Source organism: Ammospiza caudacuta, chromosome 3 (genome assembly GCF_027887145.1).
Source record: "Ammospiza caudacuta isolate bAmmCau1 chromosome 3, bAmmCau1.pri, whole genome shotgun sequence".
NCBI classification, from domain to species: Eukaryota; Metazoa; Chordata; class Aves; order Passeriformes; family Passerellidae; genus Ammospiza; species Ammospiza caudacuta.
This window is the reverse complement of record NC_080595.1, coordinates 92058090-92080301: the sequence shown is the minus strand read 5'-3', so window position 1 is coordinate 92080301 and position 22212 is coordinate 92058090. Positions and strand designations below refer to the sequence as shown.

Genomic DNA, 22212 nt, shown 5'->3' with positions numbered 1-22212 from the left:
CGGAGCAGAGTGGATGATCCAGTTCCAGCAGTTAGTTAGCTCAGATAGGTGGAACCACAGTTTCCAGCTGGGTACAAACGCTGTGTCAGCTTGTAGCACCCTTTGTTAGTAAGGGCACACTCCCTTTAAGCAGAAGGGCCAAGGAGGGGAGTGAAATGGGCTCCCACCCCTTCTCCTACCACCACTGGTGCACACTGCTCCTGGCTGTACAGCTGTGCAAATCACCCCACACCCTGCTCCCCAGACAGATGAAGGATACAGCTGCTTCTCAACACCATTAGTTTAGAGATAATGGCATTTGTGTTCCATTCCATTCAGAAGGCTTTTATCCATTTTATTCTTTGGTGGATGACCAATTAATCTAATCTCTCCTTGTTTTATTGTCTTCCTGAACACATTTTTTAATGGTGCAGAAAAGCCCCGGGACTCCCACAAGCCACTCACAGTTTAAGTGCATTAACTTGGAAGGATAAATCAAGTACTTACAGAGCATTTTTGTGTATAATTACAACTGATTTTCTTTGTGTAAGCATATATGGTACTGCCACATTATACAGCATATCAGAGTTCCTTATGTGTTCCCAAGTGCTTTCTTCAAGAGCTTTATGAATACCAAAATTAACACAAAAAGATACCCAAAATTCCTTTAAATTAACTGAGTAAAAACAACTAAATGTAAGATGTGACAAACAAAAGATGAATCTAGTCTTGACTAAAGCCTTGGAAAGGCAGAGCAGAGCATCCAAGACCACCCATTTGTCAGAATTCCTTAAAGCCTCCAGGGAGAAGAAGAGTTAATAAAACACACAAAGCATGTGTCAAAAGCATATTTTATGTTGTTATAGATAAATGTGTCCACCAAAGGAAAAGTTTGAGCAACAGTTTATGTAGATTATACAATAGAGACAGTAAAAAAATACTTTAGAGTTGGAGTGTTGAGGATGTGTTATATATAGACCATCACATTGGTGTTATTAGCTTTTCTCTTGTCTTTTTTTACAATAAGCTTAGGTAGCCAAGCTCCAGCTCAATTCTTTTGTTTCAAGTCTCACTGCTCTCGAGAGTGCTGTTAGGGCATGAGAAACCATGAAAGTTTCTCTCTAATTTTGAAAACTACTGTGTCAGCTTTCATAGGCAGAGCCTATGGGCAGTTTTTTGCTCAAATATGAAATGTTATTGGGTCTTGGATGCTCAGGATCTTTCTTCAAAAGGCCTTTCCTCATTTCAGATGTCGCTGCCCAAAAGAAGGAAATCCTAGGTGTGGCATTGGAACTTTAATTTTTTTTCATCAAACTGCATTGAAATGAATTCTCAGAATTACTATATTTTTCATTTCTAAGTACAAATACATAAAATTATTACCAAAATAACTACTGTGACCTAGGAGTAGTGGTTAATCTAAAAAATGTGGTTTGTGACTTCTTGAACACTTTTGAAAGTAAATAAGTTCTTGTTTTTCATAACAAAATGAGTGGTTTGGTGCAGGCTGATGACTCAGGACAAAATAATGGATTTTGGAATTACTCATTGTGCTGTGCTGCCAGTGTAAATCTGGCTAGGATGCGTAACGACTGAAAGCTCTTGCAAAATAAGTGTCTGATCAATATTTTACTTAAAATATATACTGTCTGAGGAGATAAAGCCAAGGCACAGATCTTACTGTCATGAGCATCCACACTGGCAGTCTCGGAAAAAGTCTGAATGTTATGAAAAACAAGGATACGTCTCCAGGTCAAGACTGCAAGACAGATTATTATTGAAAGCTTGAAGGCCTCTTGCATTTCCATTTGGAGCAGCTGGAGGGGAAATGAACTTTTAAGATGGAACTTGGTCAGTTCATGCAAAGGATTGTATGATATGACTGCATGTGACAGAACTGAAGCAGACAGAGTGACACAGCAAATAGCTCTGCTGTTATCAAATTGAGTGCAATTCCTATTTTGTGGGTGAAAAAATAAAAACCACAAAATTGTCAGGATTGTTGAGATAGGACCTTTTTGTAAGCTGAACTTCACAGTTATTTTTGCAGCAGTGATTCCTTTATTATTAGGGGAGAGAATGTGAAAAGGTAAATAATATTCATTCAGTTCAGTCAGTCAAACCCAAACTTCCATGCAAGCTTTTATGCAAACTGCTAAGGGCACTTTACTATCAAATAGTATAAAAGCCAAAAAGAAGTTTAAATGCCAAGTCAAACAAGTACATCTTGCCAAAGACTCAGAATCCTATGAATAAGGAGTAAGGAGTTCAGCAAATTTGAAACATAATGCTTTAAATAAGTCTTAGTCTCCAAATATACCTGCCAGTGTGTAGAGAAGATAATTAATTGTCAGAGCAGTATTGAGAAGTACATGCCAGAATGTGAAGAATACAAGAGCTCTCGACTATCACTGCACAGAGTAAATCAATCTATTGTGGTTTTGGGGTTTTTCCTAGATGCAGGGGCAATTGCAGTGGCTAAGTTCAGTGGAGCAGGCACTAGCAGACTGCTGGTTACTTGCACTTCTTTTCTTCTGAAATCTGAAAAAAATCTTTGAAATGCTAGGAATTAAAGATTGGATGGAAGGACAGAATGCAGCCCATTTTTCAGAATGCTTGACAACGTTGTTCAGAGATGCTCAAGAGAAGCACGAATACAAATCTCGCTGTTCTGGTATTATGAGTTTCATCTGGCTGAAGCTCCGAGTGTAGTTAAGCAGGTCAGCCTGAGTCATTCAGCTGACTTTAGAAAGTATTGCTTTAATGCCACAGTATGGAACAACTGCATGCCCCAGAGACCTGGATTTCCAGTTGCCATTGAAGCCAAGAGTTTTCAAAATGTTTACAAGACACGATAGATTAAAACCACTTACAAAAATGAATGCTACAAATGGAAATTCAGCATAGAGCAAATATTTTTTTAATGTATACTGAAATTGACACTACAAATAAAAATAAGGACTACCTAACAAGACCATGGCACACACAATGGAGCTACTGCTATGGCAGAAAGCTTGATGCTTTTCAGAAGCAGAATGTTTTGAAATACCTCCTGTTCAAGAAGGGGCAACGCTTTTTTAGACTGAAGACCATTTTTAGAATTTTTTCTTCCCTTTTTTTTTTTATTTCAATAAAGGATAATAGAAGTTCTGTAAATGCAAAATTTCTTTTGAAAAGAAGCAACCTAAAATGGAGACAACATATGTCGCTTGAATTTCCAAACCAAACAGTTCAGAGATGCTCCCCAGAAGAAATATAGTGTCTCAAGGGCAGTGTATATTTTGATTGCTTCATCTTCTGAAAGTTGCAGTTAAGCTAAGGTATATGAGAGAGAAAAGTTTAACAATGTACCCACAGAAGTCAATAAAAGTTTTCCTCTGCACAAGAAGCAGATCCAGTGCGTATTCCATTCATGAATTGAACAAATGAGTCCTAAAATCGTATGCTGGCTGCTTAGGAGATCAAGCACATAAAGGAATATAGTCACATAAGCTGTTTCTCTGTGTAAAAAGGCTGTGGGTTAAGGGATTAATTTTTTATAGTATATCTCTATACCCTGGATAACCAAGTAAGCCTTAACTTGTGGAATCTTAATAACCTTCTCATTGCTGAAGTCTAAAGGAAGCCCAGAGGAAACTTAATAATATTAAAAGTTATTTTAAAGGGAGTTCACATTGGTTTGAAGGATATTTTGCTTCGCACACAATATCCACCATTGTAAATTCAGGGAACCTAAATTTAAATTCAGAAAAGCGTCACACACCTTTACAGTTCTCAATATATAAATCTAATAGTATTCTCCATATGTCCAGCAGTAATGCATTAATATTTTACAGATAAAATGAAAATTCTGAAAGTCATTGGAATGAAAAGCAAAGAAAAATAGTAAAAATATTCCCTCTAGAACTGAAGGGAAATGTGGAACTTTGTGGTGAGAAGCTAGCTTGTCCATGTTGTTATGAATAGAGAATAGCGTGTACAGTTTTTCATATCTGACTTGCAACAGAAGATTGGAACATATAGAAATTAATGTTACTGAATTATTTAATAGTAACTCAAACACATGAAAAAAAGAATTAAAGAAACACAAGACTAAAAAAGCATTTAAAATGAAATCAGAAGCTTCAACAAATATATTTTTCCATTGCAGTCAAAAAAGCAATTATCAAAATTGTTCAGAATATGTTGCCAATTACTCTGCTCCATAACTGCTAACTTTCTCAGTTCTTCTCTTGCCTTTGCTGGGCTCTCTGTCACTGGAAACATCTTAAACCAATTTAAAGTGCTACACCTGAATAAACATGTTGTAAAAGTGTTTATGTATTGAAGTGGGTCAGTTCAAGGTATGGTATTTGGCTGGAACTTCTAATTTCTCTTTTTACTGCAAAAGGGCTGCCAGAAGGAGGAAGTCTGAGCTGAATTAATACATTTGTTACAGTGGAAGTAGAATGGAAACTACTTTAACCACAAATCAAACTGCCTCTTTCATTTACGCCAGTGATAGAGTTTTTTTAAGAAATATAGACTCTGGCGTGCAGCCACTGTGAGTTTGTGTTTGAAAAGGAAACCTATACGCTTATTTCTATAATGTTTACTCCTATGTTTTCAAGTTCTTTTTCAGGGTGGTTGAGTTAGCAGCACTATACATTTGTGAGGCAGATGCGCCTTTGTTGCCCGCGTCCCGAATTTTCCAGCGGGTTTAGCGGAGTGCGGCGGCGCCCCGGTGCTGCCCGGTGCCCGTGCCCGGAGCCTCCCTGGCTGCACAGGACCTCTGTGTCCCCACCCTGCACAGCTGCACAGCTTCACACGACACTGTCTCATTTTCTGACGGTTGAAGGGCTCTGCGCAGTACACGTACGCACAAAAGTGTTTATGCTGCCAAAATAAATTCTGTTAAGAGTGAGGGTTTATTTGCTAAAATGTCACTGATGCAGTTTCAGTGACTTGTTTTGCTTTCCTCTCTTTCAGTGAGGTTTAGACCACATAATATAGTGAGGTTACCACACAGTCCTGACTGCACAAATATTTTAAAGAAATATGCACATCCCCTGGGAACAGAACCAGAGTCAATAATACACATATTCCAAACTCTCTTCTCTTGAACAACTGAATGGCTTTCTACCTTTACTGGTGAATGAACATCAGTTTGAGTAACACTGCACAATATTTATTTTTAAAGTAGAATTATATTTATTATTTACACTCCTATTTGCTACTGGTTTGCTTGGGGGATATAAAGTTCCACATCCCACTGAAGCTATGCAAAATTAGAAGACCTCATCACATTATCCTTTCTATAGGAAATAGACTTTAATGGGTCTCATTTATTTTTCAGTTCTATAGATGTATATGAGACTGAATTAAAACACCTCTGTACTGAATAAGATATATAGCACAAAGAGACTGCAATTTTGTGAAATAAAAATTGTATCTGTAAAGCTGTTGAAACTTTTGCAAATTGCTTACCTTTTTTGTCCTTTTATGTTCTGTTAAACAAAATGTGGATAGACTCCTAATCATATAAATTCAGGATTTCAGCAAATTCCTTGCTATGATTCAGTCAGCAGTTGAACTCCTGCTAGGGCTTTGGGAGGGGCAGGAGTTCACTTTTTAACTTCTAATTCCCCTTGCTTTTAGGTCGAAGTATCAATGTTAAATCTGCTGGCCTGGTTGGAAGGCATGGGCCTCAGTCAAAGCAACCATTCATGGTTGCATTCTTCAAGGCAAGTGAAGTGCTTTTCCGTTCTGTCCGAGCAGCCAACAACAAGAGGAAAAATCAGAACCGCAACAAATCCAGTAGTCAACAGGAGTCCTCTAGGATGCCAGGCGCTGGGGGTAAGATGGAGCTATGATTTGCAGTCTTTTTATAGGAGGAGTGGGCACCTGCTCAAGTGCATCGCAGTCACAACAGCTCAAAAAGGCGCTGCTCACTGGCTGAACTGCCAGAAACAGTATTCCCACTCCTCTTTCGTTGTGTTGGCCCTGGGTGTGATCTGCCTTCTGTAAGTCAGATCAATTACATGTATCATGGGCCTCAGGAGGGTGAAATGACCAAGCAGTTTAAGAAAGTCTGTGTCTGAGCTTGAAACTAAGCCTACACTGTATGCAACTGGATGATGTCTTTGCTATGCATAAGTTAAAAATAGAGGAAAAGGATTGCACCCCTACTATTTGTCTAGCAAGCCTCAGCAAAACTGCCTCTCAGCTGAAGAAGGCAAGGTGTAACATAAAAATCTCAATACTGGAAATGAGGAAGCTTAACCAATCTGCAAAATTGTAAACTGCTTAGGAGTTCAGACCAGCTGACAAGTAATGATATAAAGATAAAATATATCCCTCTGTGGAGTGAAGTTTGTCCCTTACCTGAAAGGTATGGACAATAATGCACATCAAAATGTTCTTAATTGCTTTAGAGCCTGGAATAAATTTTGCTGCAGTTTTTCCTGAAACAATCCTTTCAGCTGAAGGCACAAAGTCACTTTTTAAATATATTCACTTCTGAACAAACATTTCTACTTTTTGGGAAAAGGGTGTGAAAGTGTTTCTTTCTAGAAGCATGGCAGATTTAATAACAGCATATCAAAGCCTTAATATAAGGGCTGTTCTTAAATCCCATGGTAGTCTAAAAGTAAGCAAATCAATATTTTGTGGAAGGAATTTAGCTTTGGGGTGGGGCTAACCTATTTGAGGAGAGGTTTTATAAGCAATATGCATTACTTATATCTGTCTCAGAACCTTGACAGAGGCAGGCTAAGACTACTCTAATGCAATGAAAATGCCTTTCCCAGATCTTTTGCAGAAGGAAAATTTTACCATAATAACCAAAAATTACTGCTAAGTTGCTAAAGAAATCAAAGAAATTATTAAAATAATTTTTCATATTCTCTGGAAAGTCTGCTGATTTTGAGAATCACATTATTTTGGGTGAAGGGATAATCACCTAAGTACATGATACATGCAAGATACCTAAATATAAATATCACACTTTCAGATTGAATCCTATGTATCTAGTGCATGAAAAAGTGAGAATTGAACAGATTTCTTAAGCTTCATTGATTATAGCAGGAAAGCCAAAGCTCCGTGCTGCTTCAACCTGGGAAAAACACAACCTTATCACATTGTATTGACATAAGAATTACCTCAGGGAGAGCTGCCTGTAAGTCTCAAAATACTTTTCAACCTTGCCTCTGCTTCCAGTTGTACTCCAGACCGGTTGTAAAAATAAGAAAATCAGAACATCTCTAGTGAAATAGGCATTATGAAACAAATTTTCTCCTAATCTTCTTAAGGTCTACATAAGCATAGAGTATTCTACTACACATGTTGATCCATGGCAGATCTCTTTCAGAAGAGATTGCAGGTCAAGAAAACCATACTGTTAAGAGAAGATCAGGTTAAGAAGCAATTGCGCATGCAATTGCATCAAAATCAGAGGCATTGCCTGGAGAGGGAGGCATTAAGATATAGGCAGGCTGGAAAAGATGGCAAAGCTGAAGGTAGATAAGTGACCACAGCTTCACATAGCAACATCTGTGGCAAAACTGCTTGAAGGTGTAGTTCCTGCACTGTGGCAAGCCACATTCAATGCTCTTGCCTTGCAGTTTGCCTCAACAATGCCCATGTCACAAATAAACAAACTTGTTTGGGTGTCATTAATGATTGCTCACTGGACTTTTCCCACCATGGGTGATCCAGAATTCTTTTAATAACTATAGCAACAATACTCTTGAAATATTGTGCATGAGAATGCTTAAGGCTACAAAGGCAATGCAGGGATTCTGTCCAGATGCCACCAGCATGCAAAAAAGACATAGAGAAGAGAACATGTTCTTATTTCTCTGATCTCTGACTCTTTTCAGAATATATTCCCTCTATATGGAGAGCCTGCTATCAGAGAAAAGCTATGCTCCTTTTCTTTTTTCCAGCCCCAGGATCTGGGGGATATACTGCATCCCTTTATGTTCGTGGTGAAGGCTAATTGTCCCTGTTCTCTACAGCTTCAGTAATGAGCAGAACTTCAAAAGTAAAATTCACATCTTCATATTTAAACGCAAAAGTTTTTGGGAAAAAACCAAAGAATTTTGCCCATCATCTTTCTCATGGAAGATAGTCAATAGTCTATATTCAATCTTCATTCATTCCTTGAAGCAAGACACTTGACACAGTGACTGGCAAAGACAATTATGTGATGTAGGTCTTTTGTTTCTAAGCCTCTTCCATGACCTTGTATCTACAGCAAGTAAGACAGACACTGACAGTGGAAAATGCTCACTTACATAGCCAGAGGTGATGTAGCCCGGCCCAGATAGGTATGTTGTCATTCATATATGACAGACTTCCAATATTTCTCCTTCTATACATCAGTCTCAACTTTATCACAATCATGTCTTCACTTCCTCCTTGCTTCTTTCTTCTTTGCTTTCTCTTCCTTTTTTTCCCTCTTTTTTTTTTTCTTTTTTTCTTTTTTTCCCTTTTCCCCTTGCTCTTGCCTTTTTTGCCTCTTCCATTTTGTATTTTGCCACCCTCTTTTTCCCTTTTTAAGTTCTTGGATTTCATCAACTAGCTTTACTGTGTTCTCAGCTTGTCAAAAAGGAAAGCTCCACCAGACAACCCAGCTCTTCCCTTCCAAAGGACAAGACATTTTAAAAATTATTTGTGAAGTTTCATGAAATCATAGAATGGTTTAGGTTGGAAGAGACCTGGTCTAGTGGAAATGAGGGGACTCCTTGCCCCTGGTGGGGGAGTTGGAAGTAGATGATCTTTAAGGTCACTTCCAACTAACATTCTGTGATTCTCTCATATACACAATCTCAATATAAGAGAATTAAATCTTATGTATCTATTATTATAACACCTGGGAAATTGTTGACAGACTTGGGGTCACCACCCCTGTGTTGCTAAGAACTTCAAGAGGAGATGACATCAATGAAGTGTAAAGACAGACAAAATTAGGCTTAGCATTCAGGCTCTACCTGCCTGCTATGCACAGAGAATGAAACTCTTTTTTATTTATTTAGTTTTATTTTTGTTGAATTATAGATAGAAGAAATAAAAATTAAAATCCCCAAACCAAAACAAGACCAGGCAGGTTGTTTACAAAGTAAGTCACGTAACTCTCCCCTAAAAAAAGCTGGCTAAATTTTAACATTTTTAGCATTGTCTGAAAAGAGTTACAGTGTAACTGGGCACTAGAGAATAGCCACATTTAAATACTGAATAGTGACTTACACCAGGAAACTAAAGCTACATAATTTTTGTTCATGTGGAGATAAAACCAGAAAACAATACTTAAGCCTACATTTTGTGCATGCTATTGATTGGTGTTACACAAACTGATTCAAAATATAGTATTTTGCAATAGTATGTATAAGCACATTTTTATGTCTTTATTTCCCCTGAAAAAAAATCTCATTAAATTTCTTATACATATATTTTATTGACCTCCTTCCACAGCTTTTTCTGCTATGTAGGGGTTTAGATTCCACTGAGGAACAATGTTTTCTCAATCACAATAGCCTATGGTTTTGATTCTTGACAGAATAAGCATATGGGCTTTGAAGCTACAGTGTGTGAAATTGAATCCTTAGCACCAGATCTTATTATAAATGTCACATTTGATACTTACATAAAGTGTTATATTACACACAACATTTGTCCTCCATGAAAGGTAGAATTTAGGGAAGGATTCAAACTTTCCTGAGTCTCACTTTCCTTGTGGGTGAATAGGTTAGATGGCTTACAGTCTGTACATGCTGGCCATTTTATCAGGTGTTCTGGTGTGACCACACATAATTTGAACCTATATTCAGATGGCTCAGAGTATCACAACAATGATGACATCTGTGCAATGACTTACATATGTATTATTCAGACTTTCCCCTTTAACTGGAGGATGTTCTGCTACATCTTGGCCCTAAAAGTTCTGTACATGTTCTTGAATATGAAGCTGCCACTGCAGAGAAAGCTGGCAAAACCACAATGTTCAGCTTTCGTTTGTTTGCCTGCTTGTGTGCTATTAAAAAACATATTGTGGTTTTCCTGACTTTCTCATGTGCATACTTTCCACATTTTTCAGTCACAGTTCTTTTGCAAAGTGGCTTTTATTCTATACATATGAGTTATAAACTCCCTCTAATAGCTGTGACAGAAAAGCTCAAAATTCATCTCCTATGGGCACTGATGTTAATGAAAATGAATATATAGATCTGTGTGAAGAATGATTAGTGAACACAGGTCCAGTTTTTTAAGTTCCTTTACTTTTAACTACCTTCACTTCTAGAGTGTGTGCAAAACCCATTGGATTGTTGCATACAACTCAGCAGAAGGCATGACCCAGGGATTTTGGTTGTATAAAGGCATGGATTGTTGCATACAACTCAGCAGAAGGCATGACCCAGGGATTTTGGTTGTATAAAGGCATAGGGATTTTTGAAAAATTGTGATGTCTTAGGGCATCCTGCCTTGCTTCCAGTTGCTTCTCCGAAAAGACATAGATATCTCATGGGATGTGGTGTATATTTTGACCCTGCGTGCCCTGGGACAACTCAAAGTATCTGAGATGGCAGCATAACCAGCTGTATGTGGAGATCCTTTAATGGCGGTCATTGAAGGCCTAGGAAAATACCATAGGAAAGAACACAATATTTGTCTTTAAAAACCATGAGGATTTGAGGACTCATAGCTTAGAAAGCCTATCTTAACATCCCTGATGGTTATCTAGTATTGCAAATGCACATATTTGTGACTTGTGGACAGCTTTTGACACAGTTTTGGGAGTCATATTGGGCCCATGTGTATTCAATAGAAAGTAGGTACACAGCCTGTTTAAAAAATAAAGAAAAATCCTATTCAAAGAGCATGTTACCAATAAAAGAAAAAATTGTCTGTGTATTTTAAATGACATCTTGTTGAGTTCCTTCTGGGTCTGGTGCAGTCCAACCTTTTATTGGAAATTTGGATGATGGAGCACTCCTCTTAGATCTCATATCCTCTGTGAACTTCCAGAGAACACATTCTGTTCTATTGTTCAAGCTACTGAAAAGGATGCTACTACCAGCACTGATCCTTTAGGCACCTCCCTAGTAACCAGCTGCCAGGTGATTCTGTACCACTGACCCCAACTTTTGGGCGCAGCAGCCTAGGAAAGTTTCCATCCATTATATTCTTACCTATCAAAGTACTCTAACCTATCAAAGTTTTTGATTGGTTTGACCAATTTGACTCAAGGAATATGATAGGAGATCATATCCAAAACCTTCCTAAAAGCAAAGAGATCAACACCCAGAGCTGTTCAAAAGCCCACAAAGCTAGTCATATCATCACAGAAAACAGTCAGGTTGGTTAGGCACAGTTTGAACTAGTAAATTCGTGCTTACTCTTCCCAAAACACCTTCTTTGTTCTTTGTGTGCCTGGACAGTTTCCATGGGAATTTGTTCCAAAGACTTCCCAGAAACTGTGGTTAAGCTGACTGGCCTTCTTGAAGATGGGTGCAACATTTTCCATTTTGAATCATCGGGAATGTCTTTTGGTGTATGAATTCTCAAAAAAGGCAGGAAGTGACTTTGCAGTGTTGGTCAGCTCATTCCCCAGCCTGAAATTCATCCCTTCTGCTCACATGGACTCATGTATCTTCAAGCTGCTTAACTGGCTCCTAACTCTATCTCTTTTACTGTGGCTAGACCTTCTGCTGCTAGGGTCAGGGCCTTGGGAGTCCTGGGGGTAAATCTTGCCAGTAAAAAACAAGACAAAGAAATCACTGGCTACATTAACCTCTTCTGAGTCCGTGTCGCTAGGCCCTTTGCTCTACTGAAAAACAAAGCTGTATTTTTCTTATGTTTTCCCAGCCAACATGTTTATATTATTTCTGTGTGGTTCATCCCAATTACACATTACTTTTGCTTCCTATTTGAATTTGAATTCAGTCAGGATTTTCCTAGACAACCACAGTGGATTTGTGCCACATTTGCTTGACTTGCAACAGGTTGTAATGCTGTTGTGGATGCCATCCCTCAGAACCTTTACTCCACCATGGTTGCTGCAGCCCCATCACGCTGCAGTTCTCATCAACATCCTCATCCCCAACCTGTTCTTTATTCATTGATTTGTAAAACTACAACAGGGTCCTAAGGCTGACAAGACAGGAATACATTAAAAAAAGTTTGGTAGCTGATTACTTGACAGTGTGGTTTTACTGCAAAACTCATATTCTGGATAATACTACTAGAAAACAAGCTGGAATAACTATTTTACTTTATTTTATAATGTTTTTGGTTGTGGCCATCATATCTTTGGAAAGACACAGAGAAACTGAAGAGAACCCAGAGAAGCAATGGTAACAGAAGTCAGGATGGCTGACAAGAAGTACTTGACAAATTTGCAAAAAACTCCTCTAGGCCATATATTTGGAAGGGTTTACTGCAAGAATGGTGAAGAACTACACAGATTAGTTAACAGACTGTGGAAGTTCCTTTCATTTTATGTGAAAAAGGAGTTTTTATCTGAATCTTAATTACCCTGAAATTTTTCAAAGACCTTCCCATTTCAGTCTCAAGTCTTATAATGTTAAAAAAGAAATGTGCCTTAAAAAATTCTTTTTCTGAAACTAAAAGTTTTATTTTCCCATGTCTTCATTTTCAGGGTTTTGTGGACTTTTTAATTTGCTTTTTCTTGTTGTTTTTTGTGAATTTTTTGTGAACTATTTTTTTTTCCAGAATTATTATTTTGGTTCAAAAAAGTCACCTTAAGCATTCTTGAATTGGAAAGAGAGGAGACAGTCTTTACTCCATGCTCTGTCACATGCCTCACTTATGGCACCACAGGAATAGCTGTATAAACCAACTTTGGGGGCTAATGTCATCAAGGCATGACCTGTTACTTAGGAGCAGTAAGGAACAAGCACTAGAATTTCTCCAGGAGTAAGGTTCTCATGGAGAAGCATGTATGGAAGGTTCTGGGTGTCCTTCTATCCTGACACATCTCTGACAGAGAGCTTTCAGTCCTTTAAAAAGCACCTGTTAGTCTACTTGCTTACACTAGTATTAGCAGCTACAGATCATCAAGTGGTAAATATTTCCAGAATATATGGTAAAAATTAAGAAGTATATTATGTGCCACTGTGTGTTTAACTAAGAGACTTTTGGAAATTCTCTTGTTTCTGGACATTTTTTATTGTTGGTAATTAATCTTTTGAATTGGGATACTTTCTTTACCTGGCAATTAAAACTGTGCCAACCTAGAGATGATTTCCCTGATATTTTGGATCAGGGTCTCACTTGTCCTCTTTGATGACCTGTGTGGATATTATCAGAGGTGTTACTCAGCTGGCCAGCAAGTAGACACCTTGTAAACCTGTTTCCCCTAATACTGTATGCAATACTTTGCCAGGGTACAGAAATTGTATCAGTCTGACTGTGCTGATTCCATATTTCCAGGTTTACATTGCCTTCACAACTAACCCTAGGAGTATAAATGACAGTATGGTTTTCCTTTCCTTTGTACAGCTTGGTAAGCATCTCAAAAATAGCTAAAGCTTGTCAGTTCTAGCAATGCTTCCAAATAATTTATGAATGTTATTTACTTCCTGCAGATTATAACACAAGTGAGCAAAAGCAAGCATGTAAGAAACACGAACTTTATGTGAGTTTCCGAGACTTAGGATGGCAGGTAAGATTATAAATGTTCTTTCCTAACAGTTCAAACTGGGACAATCTATTTTAAGTCCATTATTTACACTCTGTTTTCTTTATGGAAATTGGTATTAAAATGATGAGAGACAGATTATTTAAATGCATTTTGTAACAAATCCTTATCAATATTGCTATCACTATACCTTTTTTCGCTTTGCTCTCAAACATATTGCATATATTAGTGATTTTATGATATGGATTCATTCACATATAGATAAACTTAAACTACTGCTCAAGAGTTGAGTGAATCTGCACTAAATGAAACGAAAATCTCCTCATCAAGTAGTGAAAGGTTTTCAATTTTCACTAGTTCAGATTTAAATCCCCTTGTTCAGTGCTGTCTGCAGCAAGTCATAGAGATTTCACTGGGGTAGGGTCCTTAGGGAAATAAATCTTGGATTTATGTCCCTAAGGAAAATAGGCTCAGTGATCTTTATGATACCATAGCTAATTTTATATAATTTCTGAGGAAAACTCGTTCTGCCATACAGTAACAAAAAGAATAATATACTTACAGTAAAAGGTCATGAAGTCAGAGGCAGGGCATTATGGGAAAAGAAAATAGAGATCAATCTAGGGTTTTTTTCCAGAAAGCAAGGAACTCTCTATAAAGAAAGAACAAGAAGGCCTTCAGCAACCTCTAACTGTTGCATATATAGGTAAGAACCCAGGGACGGTTGCCTGTGCATTTCAGATTTCTCTGAATTATTTTAAAACCATTCTCCAGGAGCAGAACAAGTCTATGAGGAGTATAAGTATGCTATCTCTTTAGTGACAGCTCAACATTTATGTATCTAGCTCAGACTCTCATATGGCCTCATCATCCTTTCTGATATTTTGTAGTATATTTATCCCCACAGCAGCCTGAAGAAGTAGGCAGAGGCTGTTTTCCCAAGTCTGCAAAGCATAATTACCCTGTGCAGGGCCACAGAGCAGGCTTGTGGTATTGAACTCAGGCCGCTGAACAAGTGAGCCATTGTCTCTTGATTACAGGGGGTTTTTTCAGATATCAACAGGTTTTTTTTGTTTGGGTTGGGTTTGTTTTGTTTTGTTTTGTTTTGTTTTTAAACAGTAAATTCTGGCATGCTCAAAGATGTGCTGGGCTCTCAGATCAGTGGCCATAGTGGCCACAGTAGTCAAAGAAAACAGAAAATCTATTTTTAACAAAAGGCTACTGTAAGAATTAAAATTTTCAGCTGGAAAGCTAGACCTACACTGTACAATATTTGATCCGTGAAACATAGGGTGAATGAAATAAGATACAAAAAAATAAGATACAAATCCCAAGTAGCTACTTGATCCTCTCTGCCCTTCCTGCAGCACCTCTATTACCTGGCAGAGGAGGAATTCAGCAAACTAAACACACAGCTTTCATTAACATTTTAAAATATTTTCCCTCTTGTGGTCTTTTGCCCATGCTGTGTTGCTTGAAATACTGAAAATGTATGATTCATTGACATGCCAACAGGTAATCCCTGGCAATGCTGTCTCACACGGTAATACAGTTAACAGTGCTGACTATGCTGAAGGAAGAGAATGCATTTTAATTACTTTTGTTGCACTAAGAAGTGCTCAAGATTTTTAGTCTGGAATGAAAAGTATTCTGCAAATATATTTTAATCTTCAGTCTCCCTTATAGCCTCATTATTTGGTATTCAGTACAGACTTTTAGGTTTCATTAATTTTCATCTCAATTTTCCATGAACAAAGCAAGTACTTTTTTTTAAAAAAAAAAACATTCATTTCACATGCCACCTTATGAAGTTCATTTTGTCATTGAGCAAGTCTTAGTTTGATATAGTTATAAATTCCCTGAGTGAGAAAATATAATGAGTGGATTTATTTGTTGCTGTTTTAGGATTGGATTATTGCACCGGAGGGCTACGCTGCGTTTTACTGTGATGGAGAGTGTTCTTTTCCCCTCAATGCCCACATGAATGCAACAAACCATGCCATTGTTCAGACTCTGGTATGCCTCTGACTGTGTTATAGTTGCCTGTGCTGCAGTTGTTTGTGTCTCTGCTCAGAGTCTGACTCTTCTGTTTACCACTACTGAATTTTGATTATTTCTTGGTAAATCATAACTAATTTCAAAACCTGTTTTAGTAATTTTCTTGGAGAGAGGATGAACTGCTCAGAGTGGCCTGTGTGGTAGGTTTCACTTCCATTTCAAATGCAATAGCACATGAGAAGACTGTGTTGTATTGCTGGAGAATTGTGTAGACAGGAACCAAAGGGGCCCCCTGGTTTGACTTCCAAGAGTTTTTGCAACTTATTGAAGCTCAGTGTTAACATCTACATGTTATACCTTCCAGAAATGATGACACTTGGCCACTCTACGGACCTCTCTTGTCAACTGTTGGCACAGATTCCCACACTGTAATTTAATGTGAAGCTTTGCAAACAGATGCATTTGCATGTACGAAATTGTGTTCAGTCATGCCTGGCTTACAAATGCAATTTAAAAATAAGTGTGTTTGGATCTGTTGCTCTGCCTGGTACATGTAAAAGGGGATTTGCAGCCAGCTTTCTGCCTCTGCTAATTCTTATGTTAGTCCTGTGCCTCAGCTGGAGCGGCCAAAAAGATGATCTTAGTTGAGGCAGCTGGCTAGGCCCCCTCTAGCCCAGCAGTGTTCAGCTACAGAAACCACGACCTTTAGGCTATGACTAAATGTCATTACATTTGAGGCCAAAGTCTGGTAGGTCTGGTCAAAACCTGATTTTTCACCTGTGCCAGCTGAAGAGCTGGCTCTGAATAGCACTGGTATTAGCAGAATGATTAAGGAGAGGAATGAGAGATAATACACAAGGAGGGAGTCTCAGCACAAAATGAGAACAGGAAAGGGCTGTCATCCCCAGTTAGTTTCTGGACCGTTCAAGACACTCAGCTGAGATTAGATGGATTTCAGGTTCTGTTTGATTTAAACTAATAATGGTAAGATATCCTGATTATCAGATTATGCTGATGACTCTGTCCAAGGATAATGATCTTTTTCTTTTATTTTCACATCAAATCTGGGCCTGAAAACCTTCCCCCTTGAGCAATGAGAGGAGTTACTGCCTGGGATACCAGCCCAAACACCCCCCTCAAATTTAAACCCCACACCAAAAACAAAAAACCCAAAACCAAGCAAGCAAACAAACAAAAATAAAATTTTATTTCTTTCTGTTAGGAAACAAGTTCTGTTTGTGAAAATTGCCAAATATTTCTACATGAGAGGGACATTTTCAAAAACTCAGCATATACTTTTCCCTTCCATTCAATTATTCATTTACTCACCTTCTCCAAGTCCCGTCACCAATGCAACATTATTCCTCTATACTAGAATTGCAGTCAGCAAGATTTACAAAAAGGAGGGAAAATGTCAGAGGCTGAAAATAAGTAGAAGTGTGTTAAGGAGTTCAGGTGAAAGGGAACAGAAAATGCCAGTTGGAAAGTAATACAGCAATGTTCTTAGAAGACAATGAAGAACAGCATATCTGCAGTCCTGAGCAGAAAAGAAGTAGGTCAGCAAAGCAATAGTTTAGTATTACACAAGCATTGTCCAGAAAAGTTGCCAATATCATTGAGATCCCCAGGTTAGAGATCCCTCCTGCAATTATGGACTGTTAAATAAGAGTTGGCTCACTGCTACTTTCTCGTGTGTGTTTTTCCTTTCCAAAAAATGGTTATTTTCCCATTGTAAGGAAATGTGTGTAGTTTGTCCTATTTTTTAAATTGGATACTTAATTTTTGCTCTTTTTATGGCCATTTTGGAATTGCGTGTCTCCCTTCGCATATACTGTACATGCATTCAGTGCAGCCAAAAAATCATGAGGCCAATTAAGTTTCAGCTGTACATAAATTAGATGAGATAACAGTAGTTTAATGCTTTCTGGTTTAAATTATACAAAATTCAGATTTACACAAGGTGTGCATATGGGGATGGCTTGGGAAGCAATTATTCATATGCTCCACCCTAATCCAAATGCAGTCACCTCCTGGCCATAATGATTACACCATTCTGAAAAAGCCTGCTCTTTGGTGTGGGAAGTGATTGTTCCTTGGTACCCCTCCAAACTTTACTGATTCTTTTTTATTTTCTTCTGTAACAAGAATAGGAGAAATACAGGCCTGTACCTCACTCTCTCCCTCTCTTGTTTCTCTGCAATTAAAGTCAGGCAAACAGACAATACATGTGCATATAAATAAAAGACAGGGTACATTTAATAAGCTCTATAAACTTTCTTCTCATCTCCTGCATCGCCCTCAGAATAGGCACAGGGGTAGCATTGGCTTCCTGGTCATGCAAGGCGGTGGATTACCAGGTTGGCTTGCACTGAATTAGGGGTAGACACTTGGAAAGGCTGTGAACATCACTTCCAAGGGAGTATTATGGGGCCACGGATCTTCCATCAGGGGTGGCAGGGGCTGGTGGGACCACGATTTATGGCTGGACAAACATCTGACCAGGTCAGGCAAAATAATTTTTTTTCCTCTGGTGCTTTGCTATTCGTTTGTTAAATATTTTTTAAATGTGTGTCTAAACTGTTACAAAACAGCTACTTCAGGATTTATTATTGCTCATTTCAAAAGGCCTTCTCATGGTAACTGTTATGTAAAAATTGTTTCCTGATAGACTGTTCCATGTTGGCTGGCAAAGGCTCTGGGTTTATATCACTGCAAGACAGGTGGCTCTAACAGATTTACAAAGACTTAACATACAAACAAAATCTATTACTGCTGAAGTCTTCATCCATGCCTTAATAATCTGTTGCCCTCCCTATTACAACTCCCTCTTCTCTGACTCTCCAGGTTCCAAGTCTTCAGTGAGTGTAGAATATTACATCCAACCTTCTTTCAAGTACAAAGAACTTGAATTTCTGCCCTTTTATTTCCACTAGATCTTGTTTGTTCTGGGACACTTTTCAAAACTCTTTTCTTTTGCTTTAATCTTTCATTGATATATTTCAGCCTGGTGAACATAAAGACTTCTCTGCCTCAGCCCCTGTCCCAAATATTCTGTCCAGCTGGCACTCACCTTATGAACTGATTTTTATTTCAATGGAAGAAAAATTGGCTCCATAGATACCTAGATAAAACCTTAAAATGCACTCATACTGTCTTAGACCCCACATCTTACCATTTCACGGGCTGAAAACAGTTTCATTATGAGGCTTTGCCTGCACAGCCTTTGCTGTCTGCAATAGATTTTCCTCCACACTGAGCCCCCACCACAGGAAAGCATTTTAGCACATGCTGGGGTCCTAGTGAGACCTGGGGCTTCAGCCTTTGCTTCATGTTACGCCTCGCCCTCAGCAAAGATGGTACAGACAATATGTTTAAATGTCTTCCTCAGCAGCTGCCTAACTCCAATTCTCTAAATTTCATCTGAAAACCAACTTTCTGTCTTGGCTGCTTCTCATTTATCTCTCCATCTGCTTTTATTGTATAACCCTGCCTGTGCAACTGAAATCAGAAAAATGTGCTGGAGGTAAGCTGTGCTTTAAACTTGCTAACCGAGGAAAATTTGTGACCGCAGCCCTTGCTGAATTGCAAAGACATGTTTTGCACTGACATTGTCCTTGCACCTCTCTGTTTGATATATGAGCTGTGTATTTATCTGTCTTTCAGGTTCACTTGATGTTCCCTGATCACGTACCCAAGCCATGCTGTGCACCAACAAAACTGAACGCAATCTCCGTGCTCTACTTTGATGACAGTTCCAATGTTATTTTAAAAAAATACAGGAATATGGTGGTCCGTTCATGTGGCTGCCACTAAGAAAAAAAAAAAAAAATCTAAAGCAGAGGGTTTTATTCAAAATTGTAATAAAGTCAAGATATGAGCATTGCTGATGAAAAGGCAGGCCTAAATTTATTCCATTTCATGTCATGTCTCATTTAATTGTACAGTATAATGTACATAGTAGCTTTTATTTATTTAAAAATATATAGTTGCTTTTGTATGAGCAAAATTTCAGAACCATTTATTTAATGGGTCACCTCACTATGCAGCAGAAGTTCACAAATTAATTTTTCCATTGACCATACTGAAACTTGCTTTATCCCATTTCAATATTGTAAAGTAAAGCCTTTTTGTATGAAATTTTTTAAACAAGAAACTCCAGAAGTTCTGTAACTGCTTTGTATTGCTAGAAGAACTAAATGCATTTGGTCATATTTTGCCAATGAAAACTGTGGCAAGGTATTTATTTAGAAAAAGGCACAGGAAGAAAAAACTAAACAAAACTGCTCAGCCAAACATATTTTTTTTCTTTTAGAACTTCTGCTCCATTAGAAAAAGTGAAATGTTGAACAGTGCTTGAAAAAATAAATAGGATATAAAAAATAGAAATGAAAAAATTGCACATAATTGTTATAACTATTTTCTTTAACAAGACGAGTGTAACTGGAGGAGTATGTTACTTTTTGGCTTGTGACCTGCAGAGTTTGCAAAAGGCTCCAGGCTTCAGAAATTCTGTGTAGACAGACTCCTGCCTCTATCCATGACTTTCCAAGTTAACACTAAAAATTGAACTACAACATTCTTACCTCAAATCCTATCAGTCTATTATCTATGACACTGCTCTGGCAGGTATTTTTATATTAGTGTAAAACAAGCCAAAATCAAATTTAAAAAAAACACACAAGCCCTCCCATTACATACACATGCTACTATATGCACAAAGTATACATAACACAGAGTATGGAAGGGCTTTGCTTTATTTAGCTCCCACTTCTGGCTGTGTTTTAAGAGTGTGCAAGGGAAGGCACAGGGGGTGCAGAAGTTGTCACATGTTTAATCAAAAATCTTATCCCTGGTGGTGGCTGTTTTCAGGTAAAGATAAAAAACACCTTTCCTAAGATGATGTTACCTAACTTGCAGCCTATTTGCAGTCCCATCTGCTTTTCTATCAGGTGGGAATTGAGTCAAATAATGGGACTCAATAAGGGATACTTTTCCTTTTATTTAGCACTTGCAACTTTAATAGTTCTTAAATCCATACCAACAAGTTTTTATTCCCACTAAATTTTGGTCTCAAGTTAAATCCTTTGGCTTTGAATTACACAACCAATTACAAATTACCATTCCCATCACCACTACACACAGGGTATTTTTGAATTGATTACACTTAATGTCTTTGGGCACCCCTTTGTTTTAGTGCTGTGAAAGTGAGAAAATAGAAATGTTTTTTTTCTCTATTACATGGTTAATTATCACATATGCTTTTATCATGAACTGCCTTCATTAAAAATGCTTCCTTTAAACCATTCTCAAAGAGCTCCTAAAAAATGGATAGGATTGATAAGTTTCTTCTTAGACAGTCTAATCATGTAAACTCTGACTTCTCTGGTTATTTAAAACATATCTCAGAAAACTCAGATGATTACAGACTGATAAAATCAGCATGTGTGTGAGTGTGTGTATGCATGTGAATAGGCAGCTGTTGTTTCTGCAGAAACTAATTTATTTTATCTTGCTATTGGAGTAATACATAAATCCTTTCTGTGCATACACTCAATTAAAAAAAAAATTAGCAGTTCTGATTTCAGCCTTGGGAACTCTTTCCCCTTAATAGAACAGTTCATTTTACACTCCCATCTGTATTTTACACTGACATTACCTACATATCTAGATTTAGTTGCAATTCATGCACAAGAATATATAGGAAAAAAGGTCTGCATCTGAATTACCATTTTAGAAAAGTTAAACTCCTCTGTCATATTCAAAAAATTAGTGTTTTTTGGTATAAATTGGGTAGATGGATATGCTTTTTTGAATTCAATTTATTCTAAATGGAATTTGATGGACACTAAATTTTGGGTACATTAAGTAATATATTTTTAATAATGGTGTACCATTTTGAGACTAAGAAGCTGAAGATTATTGTTATATTATTCTTTAAAATATGCTGTTGGAATATATTTCTATATTTTGAGACATAATAAACCTGTAATAATGTTTTCCTCTGCTGTGGCTTTGCTTCTTAGATACATGAAAAAATAACGCTGATTTGATGTATCCTTTTTAAAAGGAAAAGCAGGAGAACATCAATGGTTATGGACAGATTTTGTTGTAGTTCATTTTTAGTATAGACATTTTGCAAAATAACTTTTATTTTGTTGCTTCTTAGACAGCCAATGGTGAACCATCTACATTTCTAATAAAAATCATACCTTCAAATCATACCTCCAAGTGCTAGTACTCTACTTAAAATGCACTAGAAAGGAAAAATGCTTTTTAAAATTCCTAATAAATCCATAACTGATCATTCCTCTGTTTGTAATTAAGGATAGTGACACCAAACTTTCTGCATGCTCTGGAGAAGTAAATGTAGGCATGTTTTCATGTAAAGCTATTCAGATAATCTCTTCTTCAGCAGTTCCAACTAATGCAGGACTTTTTGTTCTTTTCCTTCATCCTATCAAATACATGTTATTTTATATATATTTATGCATAATATACACACACATACTTAATGGAATATGTACATAAATATATAAAATATTACACTTATCTGTAGCTATATCCCTTTCTCTAGTTATGAAGACTTTTGCACTATA

The 22212-nt window shown here is 37.5% G+C and overlaps 1 protein-coding gene across 2 annotated transcripts in view; it reads left to right on the top strand.

The window, feature by feature from the left end:
- BMP5 (bone morphogenetic protein 5) overlaps positions 1-21610 on the top strand; it is a 57204-nt gene extending 35594 nt beyond the window's left edge. For both annotated transcript variants that reach the window (XM_058801734.1, XM_058801733.1), the window contains 4 exons: positions 5617-5814; positions 13566-13642; positions 15524-15634; positions 19280-21610. In XM_058801734.1, coding sequence (XP_058657717.1) covers positions 5617-5814; positions 13566-13642; positions 15524-15634; positions 19280-19429 — 536 coding nt within the window. In that variant the 3' untranslated portion in view covers positions 19430-21610. The remainder of the gene's footprint in view (positions 1-5616; positions 5815-13565; positions 13643-15523; positions 15635-19279) is intronic.
- The last annotated feature ends 602 nt before the right edge of the window (positions 21611-22212 follow it).